Source organism: Prosopis cineraria, unplaced genomic scaffold (assembly GCF_029017545.1).
Source record: "Prosopis cineraria cultivar Desert tree isolate PC_DT_omini unplaced genomic scaffold, ASM2901754v1 PC13, whole genome shotgun sequence".
NCBI lineage: Eukaryota > Viridiplantae > Streptophyta > Magnoliopsida > Fabales > Fabaceae > Prosopis > Prosopis cineraria.
The window spans coordinates 8,454,402-8,481,664 of NW_026555344.1; the positions used below are offsets into that span (position 1 = coordinate 8,454,402).

The 27,263-nt window shown below is 32.8% G+C and overlaps 3 protein-coding genes and 1 pseudogene across 8 annotated transcripts; 2 read left to right on the forward strand and 2 right to left on the reverse strand.

Moving 5' to 3' along the window:
- Positions 1-3,208: 3,208 nt before the first annotated feature.
- LOC129289854 (zeatin O-glucosyltransferase-like) lies at positions 3,209-4,608 on the reverse strand (annotated as a pseudogene).
- Positions 4,609-7,208: 2,600 nt separating this feature from the next.
- LOC129291173 (WD repeat-containing protein 55-like) lies at positions 7,209-12,506 on the forward strand. Of its 3 annotated transcripts, XR_008588650.1 has the most exons (17): positions 7,209-7,335; positions 7,787-7,957; positions 8,068-8,100; positions 8,387-8,451; positions 8,589-8,676; positions 8,764-8,836; positions 9,683-9,789; positions 9,957-9,999; positions 10,079-10,135; positions 10,647-10,723; positions 10,869-10,917; positions 11,006-11,052; positions 11,172-11,245; positions 11,557-11,612; positions 11,855-11,975; positions 12,146-12,279; positions 12,393-12,506. XR_008588650.1 is itself a non-coding variant. In XM_054928404.1 (16 exons), the coding sequence occupies exons 2-16, from the start codon at positions 7,863-7,865 to the stop codon at positions 12,199-12,201; spliced, it is 1,041 nt and encodes a 346-aa protein (XP_054784379.1). In that variant the 5' UTR covers positions 7,209-7,335; positions 7,787-7,862; the 3' UTR covers positions 12,202-12,506. The 3 variants fall into 3 exon arrangements, 2 of the variants coding, with proteins under 2 accessions (XP_054784379.1, XP_054784380.1); XM_054928404.1 differs by having other exon boundaries at positions 12,146-12,506; XM_054928405.1 differs by having other exon boundaries at positions 11,882-11,975; positions 12,146-12,506.
- Positions 12,507-22,302: 9,796 nt separating this feature from the next.
- On the forward strand, positions 22,303-24,243 carry LOC129291485 (RNA-binding protein involved in heterochromatin assembly dri1-like). Of its 3 annotated transcripts, none has more exons than XM_054928858.1 (4): positions 22,303-22,407; positions 22,659-23,015; positions 23,621-23,717; positions 23,799-24,243. In XM_054928858.1, the coding sequence occupies exons 2-3, from the start codon at positions 22,660-22,662 to the stop codon at positions 23,694-23,696; spliced, it is 432 nt and encodes a 143-aa protein (XP_054784833.1). In that variant the 5' UTR covers positions 22,303-22,407; position 22,659; the 3' UTR covers positions 23,697-23,717; positions 23,799-24,243. The 3 variants fall into 3 exon arrangements, with proteins under 3 accessions (XP_054784833.1, XP_054784831.1, XP_054784832.1); XM_054928856.1 differs by having other exon boundaries at positions 23,821-24,243; XM_054928857.1 differs by lacking the exon at positions 22,303-22,407 and having other exon boundaries at positions 22,532-23,015; positions 23,821-24,243.
- LOC129291484 (uncharacterized) lies at positions 22,640-26,943 on the reverse strand. 2 transcript variants are annotated; one of them, XM_054928853.1, is made up of 4 exons: positions 26,702-26,942; positions 25,801-26,029; positions 25,336-25,653; positions 22,640-22,993 (listed from the first exon to the last, which is right to left on the reverse strand). In XM_054928853.1, the coding sequence occupies exons 1-3, from the start codon at positions 26,791-26,793 to the stop codon at positions 25,381-25,383; spliced, it is 594 nt and encodes a 197-aa protein (XP_054784828.1). In that variant the 5' UTR covers positions 26,794-26,942; the 3' UTR covers positions 22,640-22,993; positions 25,336-25,380. The 2 variants fall into 2 exon arrangements, with proteins under 2 accessions (XP_054784828.1, XP_054784830.1); XM_054928855.1 differs by lacking the exon at positions 22,640-22,993 and having other exon boundaries at positions 25,140-25,653; positions 26,702-26,943.
- Between the last annotated feature and the right edge of the window lie 320 nt (positions 26,944-27,263).

The window sequence follows — 27,263 nt, forward strand, 5'->3', positions numbered from 1 at the left end:
TTCCATAAAAACATTGTTATTAAACAATTAAAAAAAAACATATTTGCACTATAATCAAAGTAGTACCCCATAACCCCTTATAAAGCACATTTAATCTTTTAAAACATGTAATGCATGATAGCTAGTAATATTTATTCAAAAATAGCTAAAACAGAGTAATAGAAAATATAAATTTCCCCTGTTACCTCAACCCTTTGGTACCAAAAGGGTTCCTTTTGTACAAAATAGAACTTGGCTTGTTCCTTAACTTCCGAACAAATTCCACCAACAATCCCTACAATATATAAGTGATCCACATCACTTATCATGTCAAATAGCATTAATGAAAACTATAACTCATACCACACAACTTGGGTCTATGAGCCATAATCCATCCCAATAGTCTATATATTAAACCAACCATTTACATAGTATCACTTAACCACCAAAACCATTTATTAGCCATCATTAGGCTAATTTTCAATTTATATAATTTTTTATCAATTAAAAACCCTCACTTAGTGTCACCAACTTTCACCATTAGCCCTTATAATGAAAACCAAACCTTAATTTAAATCTTATTGGGCTCAAATAGCAAAATTATAACTAAATCAATAAGCTTAAACTATTGAAGAGCAAAAACCCAATTTCTCAGGGTTTAATTTGTACCCAAAACATCTCTTTTCATCCAATTATCCACTCAAAATATTAGATCACTATATAGAAACTCAAAACTTGCTCCCAAGGATCCAAAAAAACAAAAGCTTACAAGAATAAAGCCTTTGGGATCAAAATCCAAAAATCTCCTCTTCCAAAAATTGAAGAAAATCAAGAGAAAGAGAAGAGGATTGAAGTAGGGAGTTTACCTATCGTGTAGTCGAACTCGCAACGGTCGCAAAGACTCCTAGATCCGAGCCTAACTCCCTCTCTTTCTCCTTTCTTCTTCCTTTCTCTCTCTCTCTCATGTTTTTCCTTTCCTTTTCTTGTTTTCTTTTCTACGTTTCTGGTCTATTTTTCCCCTTATAAAAGCTGATCTAAAAGTTTGGAGAAAATTACAAGAAATAGCCCAACATTTTTTATTATTGCACAAAAGCCCGGGTCAACTTTGGTAATTTTTCCCATAGTTAAAAATCAAATAAAACTAAACTTTTGCTTAGTAAAATTCAAACTCTAGATCTCTATCAAATTATTCTAAATTTTAATTTAATTATAGATATTTTATTTTATTTTATTTTTATAAATCTGAGTCTTAAAATTTCGGGATGTTACACTTTTTCAGTACATAACAGATTATAAATGACCTAAAGCTTCAATCCAAAATTAACAAATTAAATAATAATAGCACCAGATATGAAGCTAAATGGAGTCATCCTGAACTTGGTTGGGTTAGACTCAACGTGGACAACTCTGTCAATACTTATGGTGCTGCTTCATGTGGAGGTATTATCAGAGATAATAAGGATAAATGAATTAAGAGATTCTCCAAGAACCTTGGTTATTACCCCATCATTACACCCGAGCTATATGCAATTTTAGAAGGTCTCAAACTCTGTTGGAATGAGAAGCCCACTAAAATTAATGTTCACTTCGATTCCCTGAAAGCATTATCACTCATTAACCACAGATGTTATGACTCCTACCTCCTCTCCAGGGTTGTCAAAAACATTAGAGATCTCTCTATGAGAGATTAGACTGTTACTTTTGACCACCTTTATAGAGAAGCAAATAACTACGTTGACCTTCTAGCTTATAAAACTTGTTATCAAGATTTTGATACCTTTATCTTTATCAACCCACCTCCCGATTGTATAAGCCTCATGGCTTCTAATATAACTAGATCTTAGTCTTTTTGCACAGTTTTTACTGTGGTCTTGTATTAAAAAAAAAGCCTTAAATTTTTTTCTTTCATATGATCGTAAATAATTATATTAGATTGATAATTTATAGGGGGTAAAATATGAGAGAGAATATTAAATATGCTTTTAAGCTAAACTAATATACGTAAGTCAAAACCAACTACTGATCCGACAAGTGAATACTTGTGCAATAGTTGAAGTCATTTAAGTTTGAAGGTAAATGTGTGGGTGAGAGGGAGAAGGACTTGCACAGACACATGTATACCCACAAAACTGGGAAAATTTATGCGCTCACCAACATTTTTTCCCCCAAACTAACCATGTCTTTAAGACTTTAACCTCTAGTTACATGAATTTTATCTATTTATTATTGGATTAAAGGATATTTTTACTCTTGAACTATATATTAAAGGTCACAAGTGCCCCTAAATATATGAATCATGTATCTACATTAATTAGATTAATTGAATAAGTTGGATTCAATGAATCATGATGAAGAGTTAAGATTCTCTAAATAATGTAAAATTTTATCTCTGTGAAATGAGGCTGCGCACTTAAAGCTGCATGTTTTAGTAGGCATTTCTCTTGGATTTTAAAAATTTGCCCCATTTTATAAGATTTTTTTTTGGAGTGATTTGATATTCTATAATATAAGATAATGTTTTGAGAAATAAAAGTAATTATTTTTTTGGCCAAAAAAAAGTAATGATTTGTTAATGAAGTTTATTGCAAAATTATTCCTTACTATTTCACCTATTAAACATCTTTTTTTCCCCTCATCTCCTCCTCTCGTCATAAAAGATATTTTTAGTAGTTTATTATTTTCTTAAAAGGATATAAATTATATTTAGTTGATTGATTTCACTGGTATTCACACACTTAGTTTTCAAAAAACGTTTACATAAAATGCGGCCGAGGAAGTATAAATTTCGAGACTTCTTCATTACAAGAAGAAGAAAAACCGGAATGGAAAGTGGTCAATGATCAATTTTTCTTTTTGGGCCCCGAATGGCAATGATCCGTTTTTGGGAGAAGATTCAGAAAATTTAAGTCGCGCCTGAAGTTTGGGCAAAAGACAAATCTTGTATGAGCGGCAGAAAAGAAGAACGATAATGTTGGTTTATTATTCAAAAAGAAGATGATGATAATAGATGCAGTAGTTATATAATTTGTTTAGATTATATCTGGAATTTTATATAAATCTAAGTGAGCAATAGGATGTCAACATGGTCATGAGAGAGAAGGACAGCTTCGAAATCCTTAGTTCCATTCCATGCATGTTTAATATATAGAGACCTTTACTGCCAAATCTCTCTTTAAAATAGTTCATTATTATGGTAATTAAAGGTGTAGCATCCAGCAATTGAAAGAAGCTACACTCTTGTGATATGAGCAATGAAAGCATCCATTTCCCGAGAAGAAACTCCTTCCTCCAACGACTGTTGCACCACATTTCTCAGCTTCATTGCCTGCTTTCTCATCTCATCCCCTTCCCTCGTTGCCATCAATCTTCTCGTCACATTTGCAACCACCGAGGCCGCCACGAGTTCATCTCTGTGAACCCAGAGAGTCAAGCACCATTAGACCTATCTGAAGCACTCGCGTCATCAGAACTGCGTTCCTGGGCTGGTCCGAGTGCATGGGCCATGCCGCCACTGGCACCCCCATGCTGATGCTCTCCAAGCACGAGTTCCATCCACAGTGACTCATAAACCCACCAGTTGAAGGGTGGTCCAGTATCTCCAATTGTGGTGCCCATTCTCTGACGATCAAACCAATCCCTTTTACGCGTTCTTCCAATCCCTCTGGAAGCTCGGCTCTCGTGGCGCCGCCATACCGTCTTCCATGCCGGCATCCCTCAGCACCCACACGAACTTCTGCTTGCTCGCTTCCAGCCCAGCTGCTAGCTGTTTGATCTGTTCCTCCGTCAACGTGGTGGTCGTTCCGAAAGAGACGTACATAACTGGGTCGTGCTCTTGTTGATCAAGCTGCTCCAGGCTAAAGTGCCTGCCCGGAGGGCTCTTCCTCTCAACTGTCAGCGGGTTGAAAGGTCCGAGAGCCCAGTGCTTCCTGTGGCAGTCGATGCCTTCTATGAGTTCCATGTAGGGCCCCTCGACTGCTCTAGTGGTGTTGTAGAGCTTTCCACTGCAAAGTTTATGGAACTCGTACTGTTCGGCCATGGCATGTAGGAATTGGGTGGGGAAGCATCCTTCAAGAGAAGGGACTTGCCGGGTGGGAATATTAATGCCTGGCACGAGAGGGTGGCCCATTTTGTCCCGAAAGAACAAGAACATGGTGAATGCGGAGACGCTGTGAAAAGCATGGGTCTCAGCGTTTGGGAGATGGGCAGCGTCTTGGACGACGGACGCCATGAGGGAGTCATAGATGACGACAACCTTGGGAGCAGCAGACGAGAGGGATCGTAAGAGTGCAGCGAGGGGCTGACGAAGATGCGAGGAGGCAACGAGGGAAGGAAGAAGATGGGGAGGGAATTTGGTGTGGGCGTCGAGGAGGGAGGGAGGAGGCAGGAGAGGAGGAAGGTGGAAGTGATGGAAATGGAAATTGGGGATGGAAAGAGGATTCCAGCCTTGGATACGAAGAGTGGCTTGATGGTTGTGGGAGGGCGTCCCACAAAATGAACTGTGATGTTATATGCAGAGATTAGACGAGAAAGATGGAGGAGCTGGTTCACATGGCCTTATGCTGGGAATGGTGCTGCAACCACCACCACTTGCCTTTCTGGTTTCATATCACTCCCATAATTGGACGCCATTTCTCAACTTTGAAGACTTTCAGCTCGGAGGAGTTATCATTTGATGGGTATGAAACTATCTTATTTAATTTATTTATAGAATCAGAGTTTTGAAATTCTTTCTCAAATACATTCTGGGTATCATTATCGTTTATTATTGTTTGACCACCGTTGTCTTTACTGCCACTTGATCCTTTCTGACCCCATTCCTGCCAATTGCCAATTTATCATGCATGAATGAGATATTCAGTATCTTCATCCTTTATCGACTTTTCCCATGTTTTCTCAAACTCACAACAAATGTTGATTACTTTCTTTTTGGCCTTTGCCTCATTCTATGCCAAAAAAATAACTGACTGTAAATTGAATGAATAAGATTATTAATATATCTCTCATGAATGAATGACATTATGAATATCTCATTTATTATTTTTTTAAAAGATAACTTACAAGTATATTTATTTAAACAATTCGAAAAATACAAAAAGAAAAACAGAAAGTAAACATTCTTTATATCAAAAAAGTATTCTAAATGATACTTGCAACGAGCCCCCAATATTTACAACAATTTAGTGTTGTTCTTATTCTGAAGATTGATAAACCTGAGTTCGTTCATCAATTTAGACCTATCGAATTATGTATTGTTGTGTACAAGATCATATCAAAAATCATGACTAATCGTATGACGGCTTTAATAACTAGATGTGTTACTCAACAACAAAGGGGGTTCATTGGGGGTAGATTAATGATCCATGATAATATTGTGGTAGCACATGAAGCTTTTCATTATTGGTTTTGTATGCAGAGATGAATTTGGCCCTTTTTTGCGTTGTCTTAACAAGAAGGTGATAACTGATTCTCCTCTTATGACGACTGATAAGTGTTGGAAGTTTTGAAGGAAATTGGCAGATTTGAGGGCATGAAGATTGCAATTGAATTGGACTGTGAAGTGCTGTTTCGAATGCTTACAAGTTTGGATTATGATCGGCATTATTGCTCTAAACTTGTGCAGGATATATTATCTGTCCATGAATCTTGCAAGTGGGTTTGGTTTTCCCTGATGGCTCGCCAGGGCAATAAAGCTACTAATTTTTTAACAGTTATGCCAAGAGGGGGCAGCTCATCAATCTCATTTCTTAGTCATAACAAGGAAAATTTCACTTGCCCCCTCCTCAAAAAATTTTGCTCTTGCATCACCTAATTTTGTTGAAAAAAAAAAATTCAGTCTTCACTCTTTACTGCCTATTTTCTTATTTCTTCAACCAAAAAAGTTAATATTATTTGTATTGCTAATTTTGTAGGAGATGTAGATATTAATGTGAGAAATTAAAAAGAAAGTTGGTTCATATTATATATAAATATAAGAATATAACAAAATATTATTAGATATTCTTTCAACTTCTCAAATAAAGTATTAATCTTTATTTCCGAAAATATGATAAGGTTAGACTCTTTAATTTTTAAGTTCTACTCATTTGTATCCAAAGGTAACACTTTCTAATAAATCAGAGAATGGTTTTTCTATTGTTTATATATATATTGAAAATATTTATAGACTCTTTAATTTTTAACTTCTACACATTTATACCCAATGGTAACAGTTTCTAATAAAATAGAGAATGTTTTTTCAATTGTTTATATTAAAAATATTTATTTTAAAGAGCATGGTTCTTTACATGAAAAATATCAATACTTGGATAGGTTGTAAATAAAAAGGTACCAAAGTATGATATATATATATATATATATATATATGAGTATCCTCCCATTAAAGATGGTGTTTGTTATGTAGTAAATGTAAACACTTTATCGGATGAGAATTTGGATTATATTTCATGATACTATAAGAAATTAGTACCTTTTTCTAAAACCAAGGTATAATATTAAATAGCTACTACTTATTCTATATAATATTAAATAGCTACTACTTATTCTATCATTTTTCAATATAATTTTTTCTTATATTAAGATAATTTTATTTTTTAAGTTATCATAATTTTATAGTTTTTTATTGTTTCTTTATACATTTAATTTTAATGAAATTATTTTTTATCAATTTAATAAATATTTATAATTATATTTTAAAAATATTAATATTCATTTGATATAAGTTTTGTCCTCACCAACAAAATACCTTAGGTACATCACTAAGTGATAAGATTAAAAAGATGTGTTCTGGATGACTTTTTTAAATTCACATTTTCTTTATCTTAGATTTTTTCTTGTTGATTTGATGAGTGATAATAATTCCCATTCGATTGACTGTAGTTTTTAGTGAAACAAAGAAGGCATTGGTTAACTTGCCTTGTTTAGTTTTTGCTTTATCTTGTTTTGTTTTCTTTTTTCTTTTTTTGTAAGTTGTGTGTTGCACCATACTTTATGCTTTTTTGAGCATTTTTTTAGTTTTTAATTATTGTTATTTGTAATATTTTGTTTTGGTGATTAATAAAATTAATTTTTTTTGCAAATTAATATTAAAATTTTCTGGATTATTAAATTCATTACTTTCCCCCTTACCTCTTCTAATATTTTTTAGGAAAAATTTGGATATTTTTCTGGATTATTAAATTCATTATCCTCCCTTTGCCCCGTTTTCTTTAAAAAAAAAAAAAGAAAAGAAAAAAGAATATAACCCTTCTGGAACGACGCACTGCGGTTGCTCGCTCCATGTTCGGCCGCCAACTCTCCGCTCGTCGGTCTTCGGTTCTTCCCGGCGTCTTCCAGAAAGAAACCCATCTTCTTCGGCGGGTTGGTTTCTCTTTCTCTTTTGGCTACTTGAGAAAAGAAATATCGTTTCTTCTTTTTTCATTGGTGTTGCCATCATAGTTGTATGGACATGAATAGCTCTGGAATCAAAGACACAGTAGAGAATTCAGCAATCATAGACGAAAGGGCACTGAACGTTTCGTTCCGATAACTTGTTGTGTGTGTGAGAGAGAGAGAGAGAGAGAGAGAGAGAGAAACCAGAATATGAATTAGCCATAAAATGTTGTGCTTTATGACGCAATAGCCAATGAACTCACGGTTTGCTGGCTTTAGCATAATAAAAACCAAACCTGACCTCACTTATAGTTAGTTTTGTTGGCTTGCTTGCTTTTTTCCGCAGTTCGGTTTGGTTTGATTTGTTTCCGTTCAATATGTATTGTTTGTTGTTGATCACCCTTAAGTCGCTGACCTGATTGATGCCTGGTAAATCCAGAAACTGCGGCTGGGATTTTAGCCCTCTTCAGGATTTGGGACCCTCTGAAAAACAGAGGCTGCTACAAGTAAATTAAATGGAGATAGATTTGGGGAAGCTTCCATTTGACATTGACTTTCATTCATCGGATCAGCTTGTTGCTGCAGGATTGATTAATGGTGACCTTCACCTGTGAGTAGACTAAAGTTTCAATTTTCCACTCTTACATGCTTCTTTTGTTAACTTCTTGTTTAAGTATCCTTTTTTTTTTTTAATATATTTCTGAACTCTCCCCCTGGCAGATACCGATATAACCCTGACAGCGCACCTGTAAGGTATTACATTGAATATCTCATTGCTTTTGTAGTTGGATAGTTGACCTGCATGGATAATGACCTTTGTTGTCTCCAAATTTCATCCCTGTTTGGATCAATTTTCTTCTTTTAGTTGCTCTAGTATAATTTGGTCTTGCTAGGTTGTTGGAAGTTCACATATTCTTGTTTTTATCGTTGTTGGATATCTGCCCCACATGCTTTATGATTTTATGCAGCTTCCAATTTTTACACATTTGCATGCATTTGCTGCTGTTTATATTCATATAGTAAATTGGGGTCTTGCCAGGTTGTTGGAAGTTCAGGCGCACGCTGAGTCTTGCAGAGCTGTTCGGTTCATCAATGATGGACGTGGTAATGCATTGTAGTTTCACTGACATTCTTTCTTTTCTGTTGTTGTTGTTGTTGTTGTTGTTATTAATGGGGTTGTTTGATATTGATATTTTCTTGAGCATAATTGGCCTCTGAATTGCTTGTTGCTTCTGTTTTAGCTCTGTTGACGGGTTCTCCAGATTGCTCAATATTGGCAACAGATGTTGAAACTGGATCTGCCATCGCCCGTCTAGATAATGCCCATGGGTGGGTGGATTTCTCTCATTAACTCGTGTAAATGCTGAGCATGATCATTAAATCCAAAGTTTTATGCAGTTTTGTTTTATAATGCAGCGCTGCAGTCAATAGATTGATAAATTTGACTGAGTCAACTGTCGCTACTGGAGATGATGAAGGGTGTATTAAGGTAACTTCTTTATTTAATTTCATATAATAGTGTTTTTGCTCTTAATTGGAAATTATGCTATGGAGAACATCTTGTATCTAGTGTCTCATTCTATTTTTACATGTCAAGGGAGGAGTGTTAAAGACTGATTTACTCTTTTCCTCACATCTTTTTGATCAATTGTGAATTTCGTAATCCTTCATGAGTTATGGTTTGTTCATTGTTGTGCGTTTTTATGCAAACTAATTTAAAATAATCTATACAATTTTTTTTATATACCTCAAATATATGACTTACTCCCTCCGGTTCTTATTAGAAGACACTTTCAACCGTTTCCCGCATCTTAAGGGAAAAAAAATAGTTTTTTTCCTTGATATCATAAAAAAATTATATGTACTTTTACTTTTACCCCTGGTTTTAAATAATGATACAACTACATTAAATACCTTCATGCTAATGAAGAAAGGGTAAAATTGGAAAAAGTAGTTTAGTTATTGCAAAATATCCTATATTCTGGACCAAGAATTATTTTTAGAAAATGTCCTATAAACAAGACTGGAGGGACTACTTAGCAAGGAGTTAGAATGCAGTTTGCTGTTATCATCTATTTGTCAAGACTTTCTATACTTAGCCATATGGTGCAGTGGATGGTCTCTCTTATGGACTTTTCATATTTAAACACAGTGCTATTTATTTATTTATTTTTTTTCCTGTTATGTTCCCCCCAGAATATCCCTTGTTGAAGTAACTGTTTCTTTTCGGCAAAGCCACCTGTGGCTGTTGATGGTTGTGATATTTAATTTATGCATTCAAGGAGAGACCAAATGTCTCCTTATTACCTTTTAATTAGCTTTTTTCTCATTGCAGGTGTGGGATACTAGACAACGTTCTTGTTGCAACTCATTTAATGCTCATGAAGATTACATTTCAGACATGACTTTTGCATCTGATGCAATGAAACTGTTGGGAACAAGGTACTATTTATTTCCCTTGTCAATCTAGTGTTACTGAAATTTTATATGTTTACCTTAAGTAGATACACTTGCGTGCACTGCATCAATTGTTTTCCCCCTATTTTTTCTATTGCCTTTGATTACTGATGGATGCTGAATTTTTTTGTGAATTTATTTTCCATGTGAAGTGGAGATGGGACTCTCTCTGTTTGCAATCTTCGAAGAAATAAAGTAAGTTTTACATCTAAGGCTTCCTTTTTTCCCCTAATTTTTTTTATGACAGTTGCCCTTTATTTTCTTCTACTGATAGGTCCAAGCTCAATCTGAGTTCTCAGAAGATGAGCTGCTGTCTATTGTTATAATGAAGGTACTGCATTCTCAGTTGATCTTTCTCTTGGTTATGCATTGAGGGAGGTACCTATCTGTCTTTGGTTGTGAAACAGCAAAGTGCAGAGGACCTTGTGATTGTGAACTCAGAAGTTACTAGTGCTTTAGTTGAATAAATTAAGTAAACTGTTGGAAAAGTAGCTATGGAATAATATTTTTCAAATATAAGGTGGAAAAAAAGTTGTACAAAGTTTCATTCTGAATTCATTATGCCTTCCCCTATCAGAAAGAGACAGTCCTTGTATCTCTTTGAAATAGGATAAACAATACTATTAGATGAACTTATTAGAGCTGCGCATAAAGGTTGGTAGGATGCCTTGAAATATGTTCAAAGGATGGTCCTGAGAATAAAATATACTTCGGACATTCTGTAATTTGGTGCGTGAAATATACATTTTGAAGTTTAATTCCCTGTTTCAGAGGGACAGCTTTATCTCGTATTCTTTAGAATTGCCACTTAGCTGATGTGAATTTTTTTTTTTTAATACCAGAACGGTCGGAAAATTGTCTGTGGATCACAAACTGGAACCCTATTACTGTATTCATGGGGATATTTCCAGGACTGCAGGTACTTGATGTGACACTGGTTTGCAATTGATGAAGTAAATTGTTCTTAGTAAGAAGGGGAATTAGTTCAATGTTCTCTCTCCATTACTGCTGTGCTGAGTTTGGCTCTATAACTGATATTCTTGCTTGATGGCTTTGATGTTCAGTGATCGGTTTATTGATCTCTCACCAAACTCTATTGATGCTTTGTTGAAGGTGAGTGGGTGTCATGATTATTTCAGCATCAGTAGGCTTTTATATTATTTCATGGTCAATCAACAAAATTTGTGTATTTCAATTTCAGCTTGATGAGGACCGGATCATAACTGGATCAGAGAATGGGTTAATCAAGTGAGGCTGTTTTGTATGAGGGCATTGTTGCCTTGGATTTGGTCATGATTCTATCCTACGTTCATTGATATGCTTTTCCAACTACATTAATAATTTTTTTTTTATTCTTTTTCGCTCAGTCTGGTCGGAATATTACCCAACAGGATCATCCAACCAATTGCAGAACACTCAGAATATCCTATTGAACGTCTTGGTAATATAGTCGCTTTTGTAAAATTTGAATCTTGCTGTTTCTGTCGGTGGGATTCACTTGTGTCGAGCCTCCGTTGCTTCAACAAGCATCTCAGATTGATTGCTGTAGCAAAGCAATTTTTCTGTAATTTTATTTCTGTTAGATTACTTTTCATTTCTTGGTCCGTCTTGCTGTCCACAATATTGTATGTTTATTCACAAGCAATGTGTCTGCTTTTATGTTTTGACTTGGGTCCTGGCCTTAAGCTGGATGATGTGGCCTGGTTAATTTGATCTCGCAACGTTGACCCATGGTTTTCTTTGGTTTTGTAGCTTTTTCTCATGATAGAAAGTACCTCGGCAGTATTGCACATGATCATACTTTAAAGGTACACTTTTAACTTCACTTTTTCACGCATCTTCTCAGCCAAAGTAGAATGGAATTGCTCACTGTGCCAAAAACACGTGGAAATATCTATGAAAAAGAAAATGGATAGATAAGTTGATTCATGTTGATGGCTGTTGTTCACTTGGGTAATTATTTAGTGATATTAGATGAGGTGGTTGGCTGCCAAAAAAAATTCAAAACCACTTGGATGGTAATTATTAGTTGATTCATGTTTGATGGCAGCTATGGGACTTGGATGATCTGATACAAGGTTCGAGAAGCACACAGAGGAATGAAGCTGAGGTGATTGATAGCGACAAGGATGAGATGGATGTAGATGCTAACCATTGTAAGAGTGATAAAGGTATGATCAGTATGGTTGTAGTTGTAGATGTTATAAAAGGCCTATTACTTGTGATGCCTTTGAGAGAATGATTCTGTTTAATCTGACTGTTTGGTCTTGAAAGTAGCAGACATGGTATGATTGTTGGGAGGTTATTTCTTGCACTTCATTTTATATTGCTGCCTTTGCAGGGACCAAGAGAAAGAATGAAAGTAATGGCTCCAACAATTTTTTTGCGGATTTGTAGATTGTGGGAACACAAGCTTCTTGTTTAACTCTACAGAACGCCACTTCCCGGGGAAGCTTTTCTGGTTCCATGATTTTGGTAGATAAACAACACTTGGCTACGTCAATGGTGTTTTTGTGATCTTGATTTCCAAATAGTTGGAATCTGAAGTCATTTTTTGTTTTTAATGACATGCTATTTTTTTTTTCCAGGAACACAATATATTGTTATTTGTCTCGAAGTTTGAATCTTTTGATACATTTTCTCATCGAGTTTAAAGTAAATTATTTGAGTCACGTTTGTGAATGCAAATCATTCTTATTTTATTATACTTGCAATGGCATTTTTTTTTCTTTTTGAGGATATCTGCAATTCCCTCAGCCATAGGCGGCTTAGTTTGAATTGAATGAAGTTTAAGATGACAAAAAATTGAGTTAAAAGTAAATGAATTTAAAATAAAAATTAGTCTTGAAATGAACTTAAGCCATGAAGTCACAAAAATATGAACAAAAAATTAGATGACTCCCGTTGAATTTTGGCTCTTACACTTAAGTTTCTCACTCTTGAAGCTTTACAGTAAATCTAATCAAGTTTTACATTTATCTAATGGCACGTTTGGTAACAAAGAATTGGGATGGGAAATGGAGACGTGGAAGTGGTATTCTAACTCACTATAAGCTATCCATTTACTATGGACTAGTGGTGGATTGAATCATCTTTTAGGTAGTATTTAGTTGGAGGAGATAAGAGTGTGGGGGATTGAATCATCGTTTAGGTAGTGTTTGGTTGGAGGGTCCCCTCCCCTCCAAACCCTCCCCCCTCCCAAATTGGGAGGATCCCTCCTTCCCTCTCCTCCTCTCTCCTTTAACCAAACAAAGCTTTAAGGTCAGATATTATTGAGATATAGAAATTGATTTTCTTGATTAGTGAAGTGAAGATTTTCTACTCCAATTGGGAAAATATGAAGGTAGCTGATTGCCTGGCTAAGGATGTGCATAATATTAATGCTGAGTTATGCATTTTGAATCAGCCTATTGGTGGATGGATGCATGGCCTATTTGTGGGCTGATCAACCGTATGTGAGTAACTAAATTTCAAGTCCTTTGACCTATCTTTCAATTTCAAAAAAAAAAAAAAGGTGGAAGTGGAAGTGCTAGCGAAAGTATAATCAGTACTTTTATCTATTTTGTATCATGATCTTAGTTCTCCATGGAACCTAGTAAGTAAAAAACTAAAGAACTCAATTCCTTGTTGATGAGAAGCTTCTCTTCCATTTATACTTTTATTTCTACTTTCATTTTTTACTCTCACTTCCACCAAAAACATTTTTCTGTGCTAAGCAAGCCATAAAAGATTAGAGAGCACTTTGACTTCCTTTTTATTTTACATCAATTACATATATTTTCTTTTTATTTTTAAAATCTATATAAATTTTTTCTAATATGAGTAGTTACAAAACACAAACACCCATCTATTTTTAAGTTTTCATTACCATCCATTTAATCGTTTGCTTACTGTTAATTTAAATACATTAGATCAAAGGACTCCTATTTAAACATAAATGTTGTCTAAAAATCAATCATGTTTACCCAAAAAATTTTAATGCACATCTTTTTAATGTACATTTTAATTTTTTGTGGATATATTTATTAAAAACGGAATTAAAAAACTTAATGCAAAAAAGGGTTTTTTTTCTAGAAATAAAATAATTATTTAATAAAAATAAAGAGAATATTGACAGAGTGACGGTGAGAAATATAGCCTAAAAAATGAGGACAGAGTTTTTGAAAATTTGAAGCGTGGCCCTTCACAAATTTAGTTGAAATGTAATATTCTTTTTTTGCCCAAAACAAACAACTAAAATGGATAAGCATATATAAATTCCGCGTGACTTGTTCCATGATTTATAATTCCATTACCGACAAATTTTATGATATAATATTCATCTAATAGTTTAAAATAGAATGCAATATTTTTTAAATAAATCTCCTAGCTTTTGCCAGCATGCCAACTGCTCGAGTTCAAATGGCCTCACGAACGGCACTTTCAGAAAGTAGTGTGTTATTGGTAAATCAGATCAGAAACCTTCAAGCATAATAAATGTACTAATGATTTGTTATTGATATAAATTCATATATTATTGATAAACAGTATTAATAATAAGGTTTCAGCAAAAATTTACAAAGTATTTATTGTTGATATCCATAACATCACAGACACTTAAATAGACAACTAACCCAATATTTTATAGAGAAAATTAGCCCACTGGCTTAAAAAATAAATCTTTATACCTTGAAAATATGGACTAAATTTTAAAAAATTTGAGAGTACGACCTATTCATCTTGATATACAAGGGTGTTATCATTGATATATAAGATGTTTCTCATTGAAAATTTAAAATTTTACTAGGAGTTTATCAATCATATATAACGATATATTATTGATAAATATAATAAATAATACATATTGGTTTGTTTGCATTATGGTCATTTTATTATATTAATCAATGATAAGTCTCGTAAATTTTGAAATTTTCAATGATAAACACCTTTAATATCAATAATAAAAATCTTGTATATGAATGTGAACCGGCTATATTTTTTAATTTTTAAAAATTTAGTCTATATTTTTTGCACAATATTTTTTTGGAGGGGTGGCCAATTTTCTCTAATAACTACTTTTAAACAAAAAAGAAAATTTAACATGATATATATGATTGATATATAGAGCAAAGACAAGACAATTGAAGCATGGTTCAATCTGGGCTAATTGTGAATACAAAAACAATCCTATACATTAATGGCAATCTTCAAGAATAAATATTTATTTCTTATTACGATCATGGTTCTCAACATGTAAAATTAGTAGTACAAAGATCCTTTAAAACTCTAGATTAGAATGAGCAACTATGGAGTAAAACACGTTACAATCAAGAATTCTAAAGGATATGGGCACATATTTTTCTTTCCAAATAACTTCCATGTTTATGATCATTGATCAAAAATACACTCATAAGGTTTTAGAATCTTTATGAATATCTTGAAGGAGCAACGTGGGAGTTCCAAACTTGTAATCTTGTTTTTCTTTGAGTCATTTTCTTTGTTAATTAACGAAATCTAGAATTACAAAGACAAATAAGTCGAAGAATACAAAGTTTTTCAACACATCAACATAGAGATTATGGCATCAATATCGGTGAAAATATCATATCACCGATCGACAAAAGAATGGCCCGTTGGACCTAAGTCTCCATATCTCGATGTTCTTCATCATTTTGTCACATGGATGCTTCAACCTCAGGCTGCTACACTGCCTCGAATAGACAATAGATTGAACCAAAAAAAAAAGAAAAAACTGATATGGAACCCTATATTAGCGATGTTGAGAAACAAATTTGGAGAAATCTTATTTTGTAAATGTGGTTTAAAAAGTCAGGAAACCCTCACTGCCGTGAACTCTGTGGATCGCCGCCGTGAACTCTGTAGTTCATCTCTCTCCTCGCCTTTAGTCTTCGATTTCTGCCCCGAGCAAATAACTTTTCTCCATATTATTCACACACACACACACACACCTTTAGTCTTCGATTTCTGCCCCGAGCAAATAACTTTTCTCCATATTATTCACACACACACACACACACACACACACACACACTGAAAAGTGAGTGTATTAAGGGTATAATATTTTTAAAGGTATATTTGTTATTTAGATATCAGTTAAATATTAAAACGGCCATCATTTAAATTTAAAAAATCTTGGGCTATTACTTTTATTTAATCATGTACCATGAGTTATATATGCAAAAAATCTCTATAATAAATTGCTCAGTATAACTTCTATTTATTTTTTTAAATTTCATTAATTTTAACCCAAAATTTTAAACTTATTTATTTAAATATCTATATACATAATTATTTCATGATGATTATTTCGTTCACAAACTTCCATATTTCTGGGTAGACTTTCAATGTTTTACCAATATTGACCACATGGGTTACTTTTTTTCATTCAAAATCAATTTTTTTTATCAGAACTGTTATTAAAAAATTCATTATTAATAATCACGATCACATGCAACGCAATGGGTGTTCAAATTTCTCTAGTAGAGAACCATGCAATAAAAACATCATATTTAAAGATTAAAAAAAGATTTTAAAAAATTATTATGGTAACCAATTCTTTAAATTTAATAATATATTATTAGGGTTTAATAATAAGATTTACAAAATTTAATAACAACAGCAACATTCGAAACAATTAAGAATTCTCTATTATTTTCTCTCCTTCTTAATAGAGTATAAATGTCTCAAGTTTCAAAAATCACGGACTATTCTATAGGATCAGAGACAAGCGACATAGATTTCCAATGACCGATTAATATTTGATTTGATAGGCAAAGAGAAAACAAAACAAAATTGAATACATTCATGCTTGCTGAAAGTGCCAACATGTTTCAAACATTTTTCACATAAATTAATAAAGACTGTTAAATTATTTTAATTGTTTAAAAGCATCCCAATATTCCATTATATCATTATTAATTAAAAGAAATATCATCAACTGATGAGAATTGAGTCTAATGAAATGAATTAGTATCTCACAATGTTAAATTTTCATTTTTAATAATTTACTTACGCATCTAGAAATGATATGGTTCGGGTGAAATAAAAATTGAAGCTTATAAATTAAAATTGACAAATCAATCATCAAGTTATTGCTCATTTATTAATTTGCACTTCCTTGAAATCAATGAAAATATTCCATTTTCACTTTAGAAAACTTTTCAAGACATCTTAGGAATTCTTAATTACTTGAGCTTAATAGTTTACTGAATTCTAAGATATTTTTGAATTTTTAGTCCAAAATTCAAGATGTTTTAAGAAGACTAACTAATATTTAAATTTCTGTTGAGATATGTGTTTAATATTTAATATTCAATTATGGTCGAATATATAACTAGAAATTCAAAATAGAGTAATAGAATAATTATTATCATGTGTCCCCAGGAGAATTTTTCTTTTACTCTCTGTGCTTTCCTTTACCCTTCTCCAAGAGAACGCACACCTTTCAACTCAAAGAAATTATAAGTCTTTGGAGTCGCAACACAAATGTTATTCATAAAAACACAAAGAAATAAGAAAAACAAAGCACTTGATCATGCATTCAAATTCTTTTTTTTTTTAAGTAACAAGAAAGAAATTGATTTAAATATCTAAATAGATTCTTTTTATTCTATAACCGACAATTACATATACCAAATATGGATTCTATATATTGTAGAGAATATGAGAAATGAGACACACTTTTCATAATTCATGAATAGCATCACTTTTTATAGTTTTTATATTATATATAATATAAATATACAAAAAAAATTAAATCTCCTCCCATCATATATTCATTTGTATACTATAGAATGTAACGCACACAAATATTGGATACTATATGTACACACAAGTATATCACAGTACACTTTTTATCTCCCTCCCTCTTCTACATATACACGACAAGCATACACTACAACCACCAACATTTGGATCAACTTATAAAGGTTATTGTAGCTTAACTAAAAATCTCGAGTTTGAATTTTGAAAATACAACAGCGTAGGTGGCCAAGGGTGCTCCTTTAAAGTGCTTGTCATGCTTCAATTTGAATTAGTCTAGATCTTATTAAATCTTCACAACTCAAATGAGATATGTTTAGAATATTAGGTGCTTACACAAAAAAAAATTAACTTTTTTTTCCTTCAAGGAAGAGGCATAGATAAAGCTTGAGCTACACAAAGGATTGGATGACACTGGACTTCGACCTAACCTGAATGATAGTCTCTTTCATGAAAAGGACTAAGCTAGACAACCCATAGTCTGGTCTTGTCTAGTGATAACCCAAAAATTAACAGGACTGAACTTGGTCTATATGACTAAAAGACTGATCCTGTTAATTTAGTACTCATTTAACTATTTTCCAACAATAAGAAAAAAATATTTCAGTTGCAGTCTAAATGATTTAAATTTATAACTTTAACAAAAACAACATTCAATAAATTTCAATAACACTACATTACAATAATAATTTAGAAATAAATTTAATAAATTTTCATGTAATTATCTCCTTAGCGTCAATTACAATTGAAGCATTTGTTAAAAATAAATCAATTATAATTATATTAATAAATTAATAGAATTAAATTGAATCAAATGATTTAGATGCCCAGTCTATTATTCAGTCTAATCCAAAAAAATAATCTGACCTTTTTAATCTTTTCAATGTTAAAAGATCGATGTTTATAAAAATTAAATAGGATCATCTTAAATAGAATTGGGTCGAATCTAATTGTAGGACTTTTGTACAGCTATAGATAAAGCTAGGCTTAGAGAGAAAGGGTGGGAGGGGGGAGAGAGAGAGCCGCAGCGGCAACAGAGGAAGAGAAAAAGATGGTCAAAATGTTGGCCTCAAGGACTCGTTCCATCATCCTCTGCCTTTATTGAAACTCGCCATTTCGCCTTTTCTTTTCCTCTTTCTTTTTTCTTTTTCCCCGCTATTTTTTAATCTTCTTCTCTGTTTTCGCTTTCAAATTCTTTCAAAATATCTTTCAATCAAATTATTAAATAAATAAAAATAAGATAAAAGACTGTCTTAAAAGGAGGCACTCCATCTTGAATTAGAATTCTACTTATTATGAATACATTTCATAATGAACAACCTTATAATGAATATTAATAATATCTTATAAATGAGTTCCTTGTGTGTGTGTTAGGCACTGTAGCATGTGAAAGAATTCTTTCAATTATTGAAAACTTATAATTAGATGGAGTCAGTGAGTTTTATTTCTATTTAAATACCTTTAATTCATTACTTTTTCTTTTCTACTTTATTAGGAGAAGAATAAAGGAATATTCAAGCAGTAAAGTACAAGCATTTTATCCCAAACACTGTTGGTTCCCAAAGAAAATTTGAAAGAGACTTGGCTCTTTTCAGGATACATAATTTTTGGGTTATTAAATTAATTTTTTATGATTTTCAAATACTATACACACACATTCAATTCTATAAATATAAATTACTCGTTTTATAGAGGTTTTGTTTAGTCCAAAAAAAAAGATATTGGGTAGTTTTTATATTTTTTCTAACTATATCCTTATTTCATTTATTATTCCTTTTAAAAAATATAAATTTTAATTGTTATTATTAAAGAACTTATATAAAAATGTTGCTAAAAAAAAGAACTTATATAGAATATTTAATGAATGTTTTAAATAAGTCAAATATTAATAATTTTTCTCTATAAAATATTGGGTTAGCTGTCTGCTTAAGTATTTGTAATGTTGTGGATATCAACGATAAATAATTTTATAATTTTTGCTGAAATTTTATTATTAATATTGTTTGTTAATGATATACAAATTTATATCAATGACAAATCATTGGTACATTTTTTATATTTATGAGTTTTAGATTTGATTTATCAATGACAAATTGCTTTCTGAAAGTGGTGAGGCCATTTGAATTAGATTAGTTAACCAGCTAGCCAAAACAAGGAGATTTATATAAAAATTAATATATTTTGTTTTAAACTAATAGGTGAATATTATATTATTAAATTAGTAGGCAACAGAATTATGAATCATGGAACAAGTCATGCAGAATTTATGCTTATCTATTTTATATATTTGTTTTCGGCAAAGAAAAAATATCACATATTCCAACTAATTTTGTGAAGGGCCACGCCCCAAAGTTTCAAAAACTCTATCCACGCTTTTAAGGCGTTATATTTTTGGCAGCCACTATACCAATATTCTCTACCTTTATATTATGGAGGTCCTGAAGGAATATTTAAATTACTTGGGATGTTAGTACATTCATTACATGTGAGCAATCTTATGATTATGACTTTTCATTGTCCAATGACAAGAGGCCACGTCCTCTAACTCTATTTGCCCTTTTTTGAACACATTTTGAATGGTATGGATTCTGTTACTATATATATTAATTATTAGAATTACCACAAATTAATAACATTCCATGGTCAAATCGGCTTTCTAGGGTTCATGTTATTGGTATATGTGATTGATTAGATCTTTGTACAATATGTTTGTTCCTCCATTAGGTTACAACAATCATCCCTACACTTTTTGTGCGGGTCTTCAATTGTTGGCTTAGCTAACTTTTGTTACTGAAAGAAATCAATTTTCCATTTCATGTTACGATAATTAATTTGTTGAGATTAGTTAACAGTAAAAATAATTTAAAGCCTGGTTTTTGAAATATGTGTTTGGGAACTATTTTAATTGTATATTATGTATTTGCCTTCCCAATTAAAATATCTCATTTCTTTATTAACTTAGTGTATGCATTTTTATGCTTCCAACTTTGGCATAGTTATAAACACATTACAATATTAGCATGCTTTAGCAGCAGCCTCAATCTTAATTGCATATTCAAATAAGGTACAATTTTAATTTTGCTCTTTTTTAAATAAATTTATCTAGTACAAATTTTAATATGAATGACTTATTTATGTTGTTTAAAAAATTTATTCTATTTTTCCCTGAGATATTGGTCTTCTTTGTTACAAGAAAACCTTGCAATTTATGAGCAGTGTTAATACTAACATATAGGTTTCTTTTATTTATTTTGTTTTAATTAAGAAAATAATTACTTTGAATTATGCCAGTTGAATTTCTAGTATGTTAGGAATTTGAATCCATGTGAATCATTTCGTGTATATCGAAGCTCAGTCAATTGTATATGTACTACTCTTAATTTAACAAGGAGCATATATGTATGTTTTTAAGTTTTTTGATTTTTTTTTTTAAGTTGAGCTTGAAAGTTGAAGCATGATATAGAAGCAATCATAAACAGAGTTAACATACATGAATGAAGGGGAGAGAAAATGAGAAACATGAAGAGAAATTAACATTCGGATCTAGATTCAATAAATGTTCCAAATCTTCTTATTCCATGATCGTCTCATATAGCATTTTAGAAATCATATATTGATTCATTCAAATGATTGTCTGAAACATTAGCACAAGATACACAAAGAACATGAAATCACATCTCTACCTTTTGTTATGGCCTAAAACCTTAATCTAATGATTCATATGAAAGTAGAAAAATGATTGAAATACATCTTCACAAAACCAAATCACAGCTCAGTCGAATATACGCACTACTCCTAATTTAACAAAGAGCATAGATGTGTGTGTAACTATATATGCTTCTAAGTTTTCTCAAAAAAATAATAAATAAATAAAATTGAGCTTGAAAGTTGAAATGTGAAATAGAAGCAACCATAAACAGAGTTAACAAGCTGAAATGAAGAAGAGAAAATGAGAAAGATGCAGAGAAGTCCGAGAATTTAGTTGTGTTTCAAATTTTCTTATATGGCGGGAATCTCATATAGTATTATAAAAATCTGATTCAATCAAATGATTGTAAAAGACGTTGGCACAAGATATACAAACAATACCAAATCCTAGCTCTACCTTTTGTTATGTCATATATCTTAATATAATGATTCATATGGTTGTAGAGAAAGGGCTAAAATACATCTTCACAAAACCGCCCTTTAACCCATCATTTCATTTATTTTATGGTCAAGCATGAATTGTTAAACATTGATAAAATCTTACAACTACAAAGCGGACACTTATTGGATGTGAAAATTCGAGACACTCAAAATCCAAATCTGAGAAATTAAGGGCTGGGTTCATATGATAGAAGCCGAAGATAAGGGAATGAGGGAGAAGTGAAGTGATGTTGAAGTTAATTAGAGAAAGGAGCAAAATAAATAAACGTTGATCTTATTATAAAATTTGCAGATATAACCGTACACTAATCTTAAGAAACTGGCAACAAAATGAAGTTGTCGTCCACTGCCTAAAAAAAAAAAAAAGACGTATTCAAAATATATGTATTGAAATCATCACCCTGCTCTCTTTGGAATCTAATTGAAGCATGCATGCCACACACACACACACACTCACCACCTCAACTTTATCTCTCTTTTTTTCTTTTGGATTTCAATTCATTGATCTATTTTGCATCAAAGTTTGCCACTCGACCACCTCTCAAAAGTACTTCACGCCCCACATTTACTCTCTCTCTCTCTCTTCTCCTCTATATAAACCATTCTTTCATTTCTCATTTTCTCATCACTTCTTTCCATCTCCTTCTTCTCATACATAATTCAACTCAGTTACTCCATTATTATCCTTCTCAGGTATGCCCTTCTATTCTTCTAACATGATCTCCCTCTTTCTCTCTCTGTAATACATATAAAGAACTACATGATGTGTATGTGAGTGTGTGTGTGTGCATGCGCACGTACGTGCGTGTTTAACATATCACTTGAAGTTCACGAGCATTTAGAATAACAACATTCTCCATATTTCGGCACATCTCAGATATGGTGCATAATACAGTATGTAACATATGGGTACTTATTATGGATTATATAAATATATAATGCAGAATGAGCAGCAGGCCAGGAGATTGGAACTGCAAGTCATGTCAGCACATGAACTTTCAGAGGCGAGAATCGTGCCAGAGATGTGGAGAATCAAAGTATGGAGAATATTATGGTGGAGGAGGAGGGAGATCATCAAGTTCATCATCAGATGTTCGTCCTGGAGACTGGTATTGTGCTGCTAATAATTGTGGAGCACATAACTTTGCCAGCCGCTCCAGCTGCTTCAAGTGTGGTGCTTTCAAAGATGACTTGTTATCTTCTTCTTCCTTCAACACTGATTTTCTGCGCTCTAGACCTTTTGCTTCTGCTCCTACTTCTACAAGACCTTCCTGGAAATCTGGTGATTGGATTTGCAATAGGTAATTATATGCTTAAACTATAGCTATATGTCAGTTATATATGTGAGGTGTTATTTAATCATTTACGCATTCGCTTTTAAACACACCCCAATTCAAACAGAAACAAGAGTTGATAATTGCTTGTATATACTTCTATGTTTTGATGTCTTTTAATTTATAACAGAAATAAACACCAGGTGTTATAACTCAAAACGTGAAAACAGTGATGAGCACATATAAAGTATCTAATGTCTGCTAACAGAAAAATATCTTTTGATAATTGATTCATTTTAAGGGTACAAGTTGCTTTTTGCTTTGGCTGCTGTCTTTGAAAGAACAAGTAACACAGAAAAGAAATGTTAAGCATGACAGCCATGCATTTTGATTTTCAATGGGGCCCTCTTTGACCGCTTTTAGGATATCGATAAGTGCTTTAGAAATCTCTCTCTCTCTCTCTCTGATAATCATTTCGATAAGTGCTTTAGAAATCTCTCTCTCTCTCTCTGATAGTGATTTTAAGTGCAAGATAAAGTTTCCTTCCCATCCTTCCCTACCCCGTTTGAATATATTTTTTCCCCGCAAGTTCCATGACTTTGACACAATCTTTGGTTTTTTTTTTTTAACAGGTTAGGGTGCAATGAGCATAACTTTGCAAGCAGAACGGAATGCTTTAAATGCAGTGCCCCAAGGGACACATACTAGAATTGAGATCATCCACTTTTGGTATAAAATATATTATGTTCTTCAAAGTCTATATATTTTTGGTCTCTACTTATGCTCACAGTAATTATAAACTGATTACAGTATTTCATGGCTTTGTTTTCAGGCATTATAGCGATTAGTGACGGAAGATGTTCTGTTGTAATACTAGAGAATCAAGTTGGAAGATTTCTTTATTAATTTCTTGGGGATGATCAAAAGTGATGATAAGAGTGAGAAATCAGAAAAGGAAAGTCCAGAGCCAGTATGACAGAGAAGCCACATCCCTTTGATTAGCATCTAGTTAAAGAATTATAGCCATGTGATTTTGGTGTTCCTAATATACTTTTTCTTTAGTCTCTTGCGCTGGAGTTCACTTAATTATTGTACTTGCGTGTGTGGTTTTAGTGAAAATGAATCTCTTTTTCTTTTCTCATATATCCTGAAATCATGATCTAGTACTTTTTCCTGAGTGAAAGTTATGGACTAAGGACTGTATCTTGGATTATATATATATATAAGAGGGTTAAGTATGTCATTTGATCTATAATGAGGTCTAGTTCACTTATGCATCAACCAAACAAGGAACAACTCACATTGGATTCCATACATGAATTTAAAAATACGCTTTATAAAGCACATTGTGGATTATACAAAAAGATGAACCCATGGTGACTCCATAACTGTGTTTGCTTTTATGAAGATTGGTGTTCCCTTGGAGCTAGCTGTATGTTATCTAGCTTATATATTCATAGCCTTTTCTTTATCAATGGGTTAAAATTTTAAAGATACAAGCCTATATATGGAGGTCTCAAGATGTCTTCTTAGTTGGATGCAATCGGGTAATACTTACAGAGCTGAATCTGATTAAGTGATTATATAATATTATGATATTATCCCATGGAAACAGATTTCTTTATTATTCCACTCAAGACACATTTTCCTTAATTCTTTGCTGAGTGGGTCAGCACCCATTTCTGATTTGAAGAAAAAAGATATTGAAAAAATTAATGTTTTAGTCCTCCAACTTTTAAGTTACTTGTGACTCAATCCCTCAACTATGACTCGCTGTGACTCAATCCTTCAACTATGACTCACCTATGACTCAATCCCTCAACTTTTGAATCACTTAGTCTCTTAACTTTTGTTATTTTTTTTTATATTAGTTTATATCTCACATCAATAAGCAAGAGGAGGGTATTTTAAAATAATATATGAGCATTTTTTATTCCTCTTATTTGATAAGAAATTTAAAAAAAAAATTAAAAAAATAAGGACCGAGTTATAGGTAAATCAAAAGTTAAGAGATTAAATCGCAGTGAGTCATAGTTGAGGGATTGGGTTAAAAGTGAGTTAAAATTAAAGGATTAAAAGATTAATTTTTCCAAAGATATTTCACATAAAAAAATTGAATATATAAAAAACTGAGTAAGCTTAGGATCTAACTTAATCCAGAATAAAAAACTTTTTTAGAAGACTATAATGAGTTCATCATCATTGCACAGTAAACTGTACGGTGTAGCCTAATAATTCTGGTACCTATTTGTCTCTTCTCAATACTCAATGGCAATGAACAATGGAATCAGGTAGTCAAATATCAACAATTCATTCATGATTGCCATTAGGAGTGAACGAAACGTACCAATCAGATTAATCCAAGTATTACAGCTAAATCATCCTGTTTCTGCTAGACATATTTGTGCTTCAGCGTTTGGCTTCCTTTGAAAGTACGTATGATCTTTCTAACATCCTTTCTAATGGACAAGAATGCAGAAACAAGTGCAACCCACATAGCAGGACCAATATGAGCAGCTTTTGCTTCATCCAAACCAGATTGGAACATAATGGATTCTCTAATTAGACCCCATATGACAAGTAGTATTCCAAAGAGCCCCATTCTCCCTGGTTTTATCAGACCCATAATTGCTCCTCCGACAGACAAGTAGCTTCCTGCTAAAACCTGTAGGATCAACCTAAATTCAACTGACAGCTAAACTTTTGGCATTTACTGATATAGATGCAGTTTTCCCCCTCAAAAAGTATATTTTTCTTTTACCAATAAGCTTAGCCACTTTAGGCACAGATGAAGCTCTGTGAAATCACTAACCTCTAGGCGATGGAGATCTGATGTTGGGGTAGTTTGTCTTGAATTGAATTTGTATAACTTGAGGAGGTTTCCGAAGTTTGGGATGGTTTTGTTATTGTAAAGACCCTTTGCAAGAGCTCCTGGGTAGAGAAGAGTCTTTACTATGAAAGGAGGGAACACATCACTTGCAATTAACTGAGAAGAAGTGACTTCTACTGGGGTCTTACAGATTCCAATTCTGCATGGAACACTGAGAAGCAAACAGGGATAAAATGATTGTTATGAACCAAAATGTTTTAAATTATCAGCACAGCAGAGTTCGTGGGTAACATATAAAGCTTGTTCCCAGCATTTGAATTTGACATTTGAATGAACCTAGTGAATCTCCAGCATGTACTTCTTTGTTTGTTTATTTACTTTTCTATTTAAGAGTTCCATTTTCTGTAACTTTTTGCAGGTTTATTTATGATGCTACATTTATAAAGGATAAATTACTAAATTATACATCAGAAAGAGCGAAACATGATTTCTAAACATCGAATCGTCTCTATGGAAATTGGAAAGTCCTCATTTCCAGGAAAATGATTCAGGATCTCATTCTGAGAGTTTGCAAAAGCGAAAGATAAAATCCACCACCAAAAAAAAAAAAAAACGTAAGATGATAAAGAAGACAAGTAATAAAATGTGGCTACGTCAAACTCAATTGCAACCTCCGACACTACAAGAATGATTACATAAAAAGAACACCACAAATCTGAACATGTTCGCTCAAAATCTTAATTTTTCTTTCGTTTCCCCCTTGTTTCTCATTCTCAACTTGTACAACTGAACCGAACAGGGAATTTCCAAACGAAGTTTTGGGGCATATTGATATGATATTGCCTGGGTGACATAAAAATGGGGTCGATAAAAGAAGTGTTACCTGAAAATTGGGAATTGAAAGATGATGACAGCGAAATAAACTAGAAATGCTAAGGAGCATATTAAGTTAGCACATTTCCTTGTTGAAGACATGGCGGCAAATCTTTAAAGAGGAGGCCCCAATACCCAATATGATGAGATAGAGGATGGAGACAGGGATACACAAGTTTGAGTTTTACATGTTCTATCTTACCGCGGGGATAACCCTATTTTGTCAATACGAGAAAATGAAAACGAGCAATCCATCGAATTTACGTGCGTTATTATACCAGATTACTGCAAGATTTTGTTTTTATCACTAGTATTTTTTCCCCCATTATAATATCAGGAAATCGTAATCAGAGTGCATCGATTCAAGGAGCTGCTTAGTACTTTTCAAAAACAGTGAATTTCTATTTTTAAGACTAACTCAATTCAACCGCCTTTTTCTCCACAAAAATCTCCTCCCTCCAATTCCCACAAAGAATGCATGGGCCCTTAATAGACCCCACCTTTATTCATTAAAATTACAAATGCTACCACTAAAATACTACATTCACCTCTGCATTCTTTTTTTTTTTTTG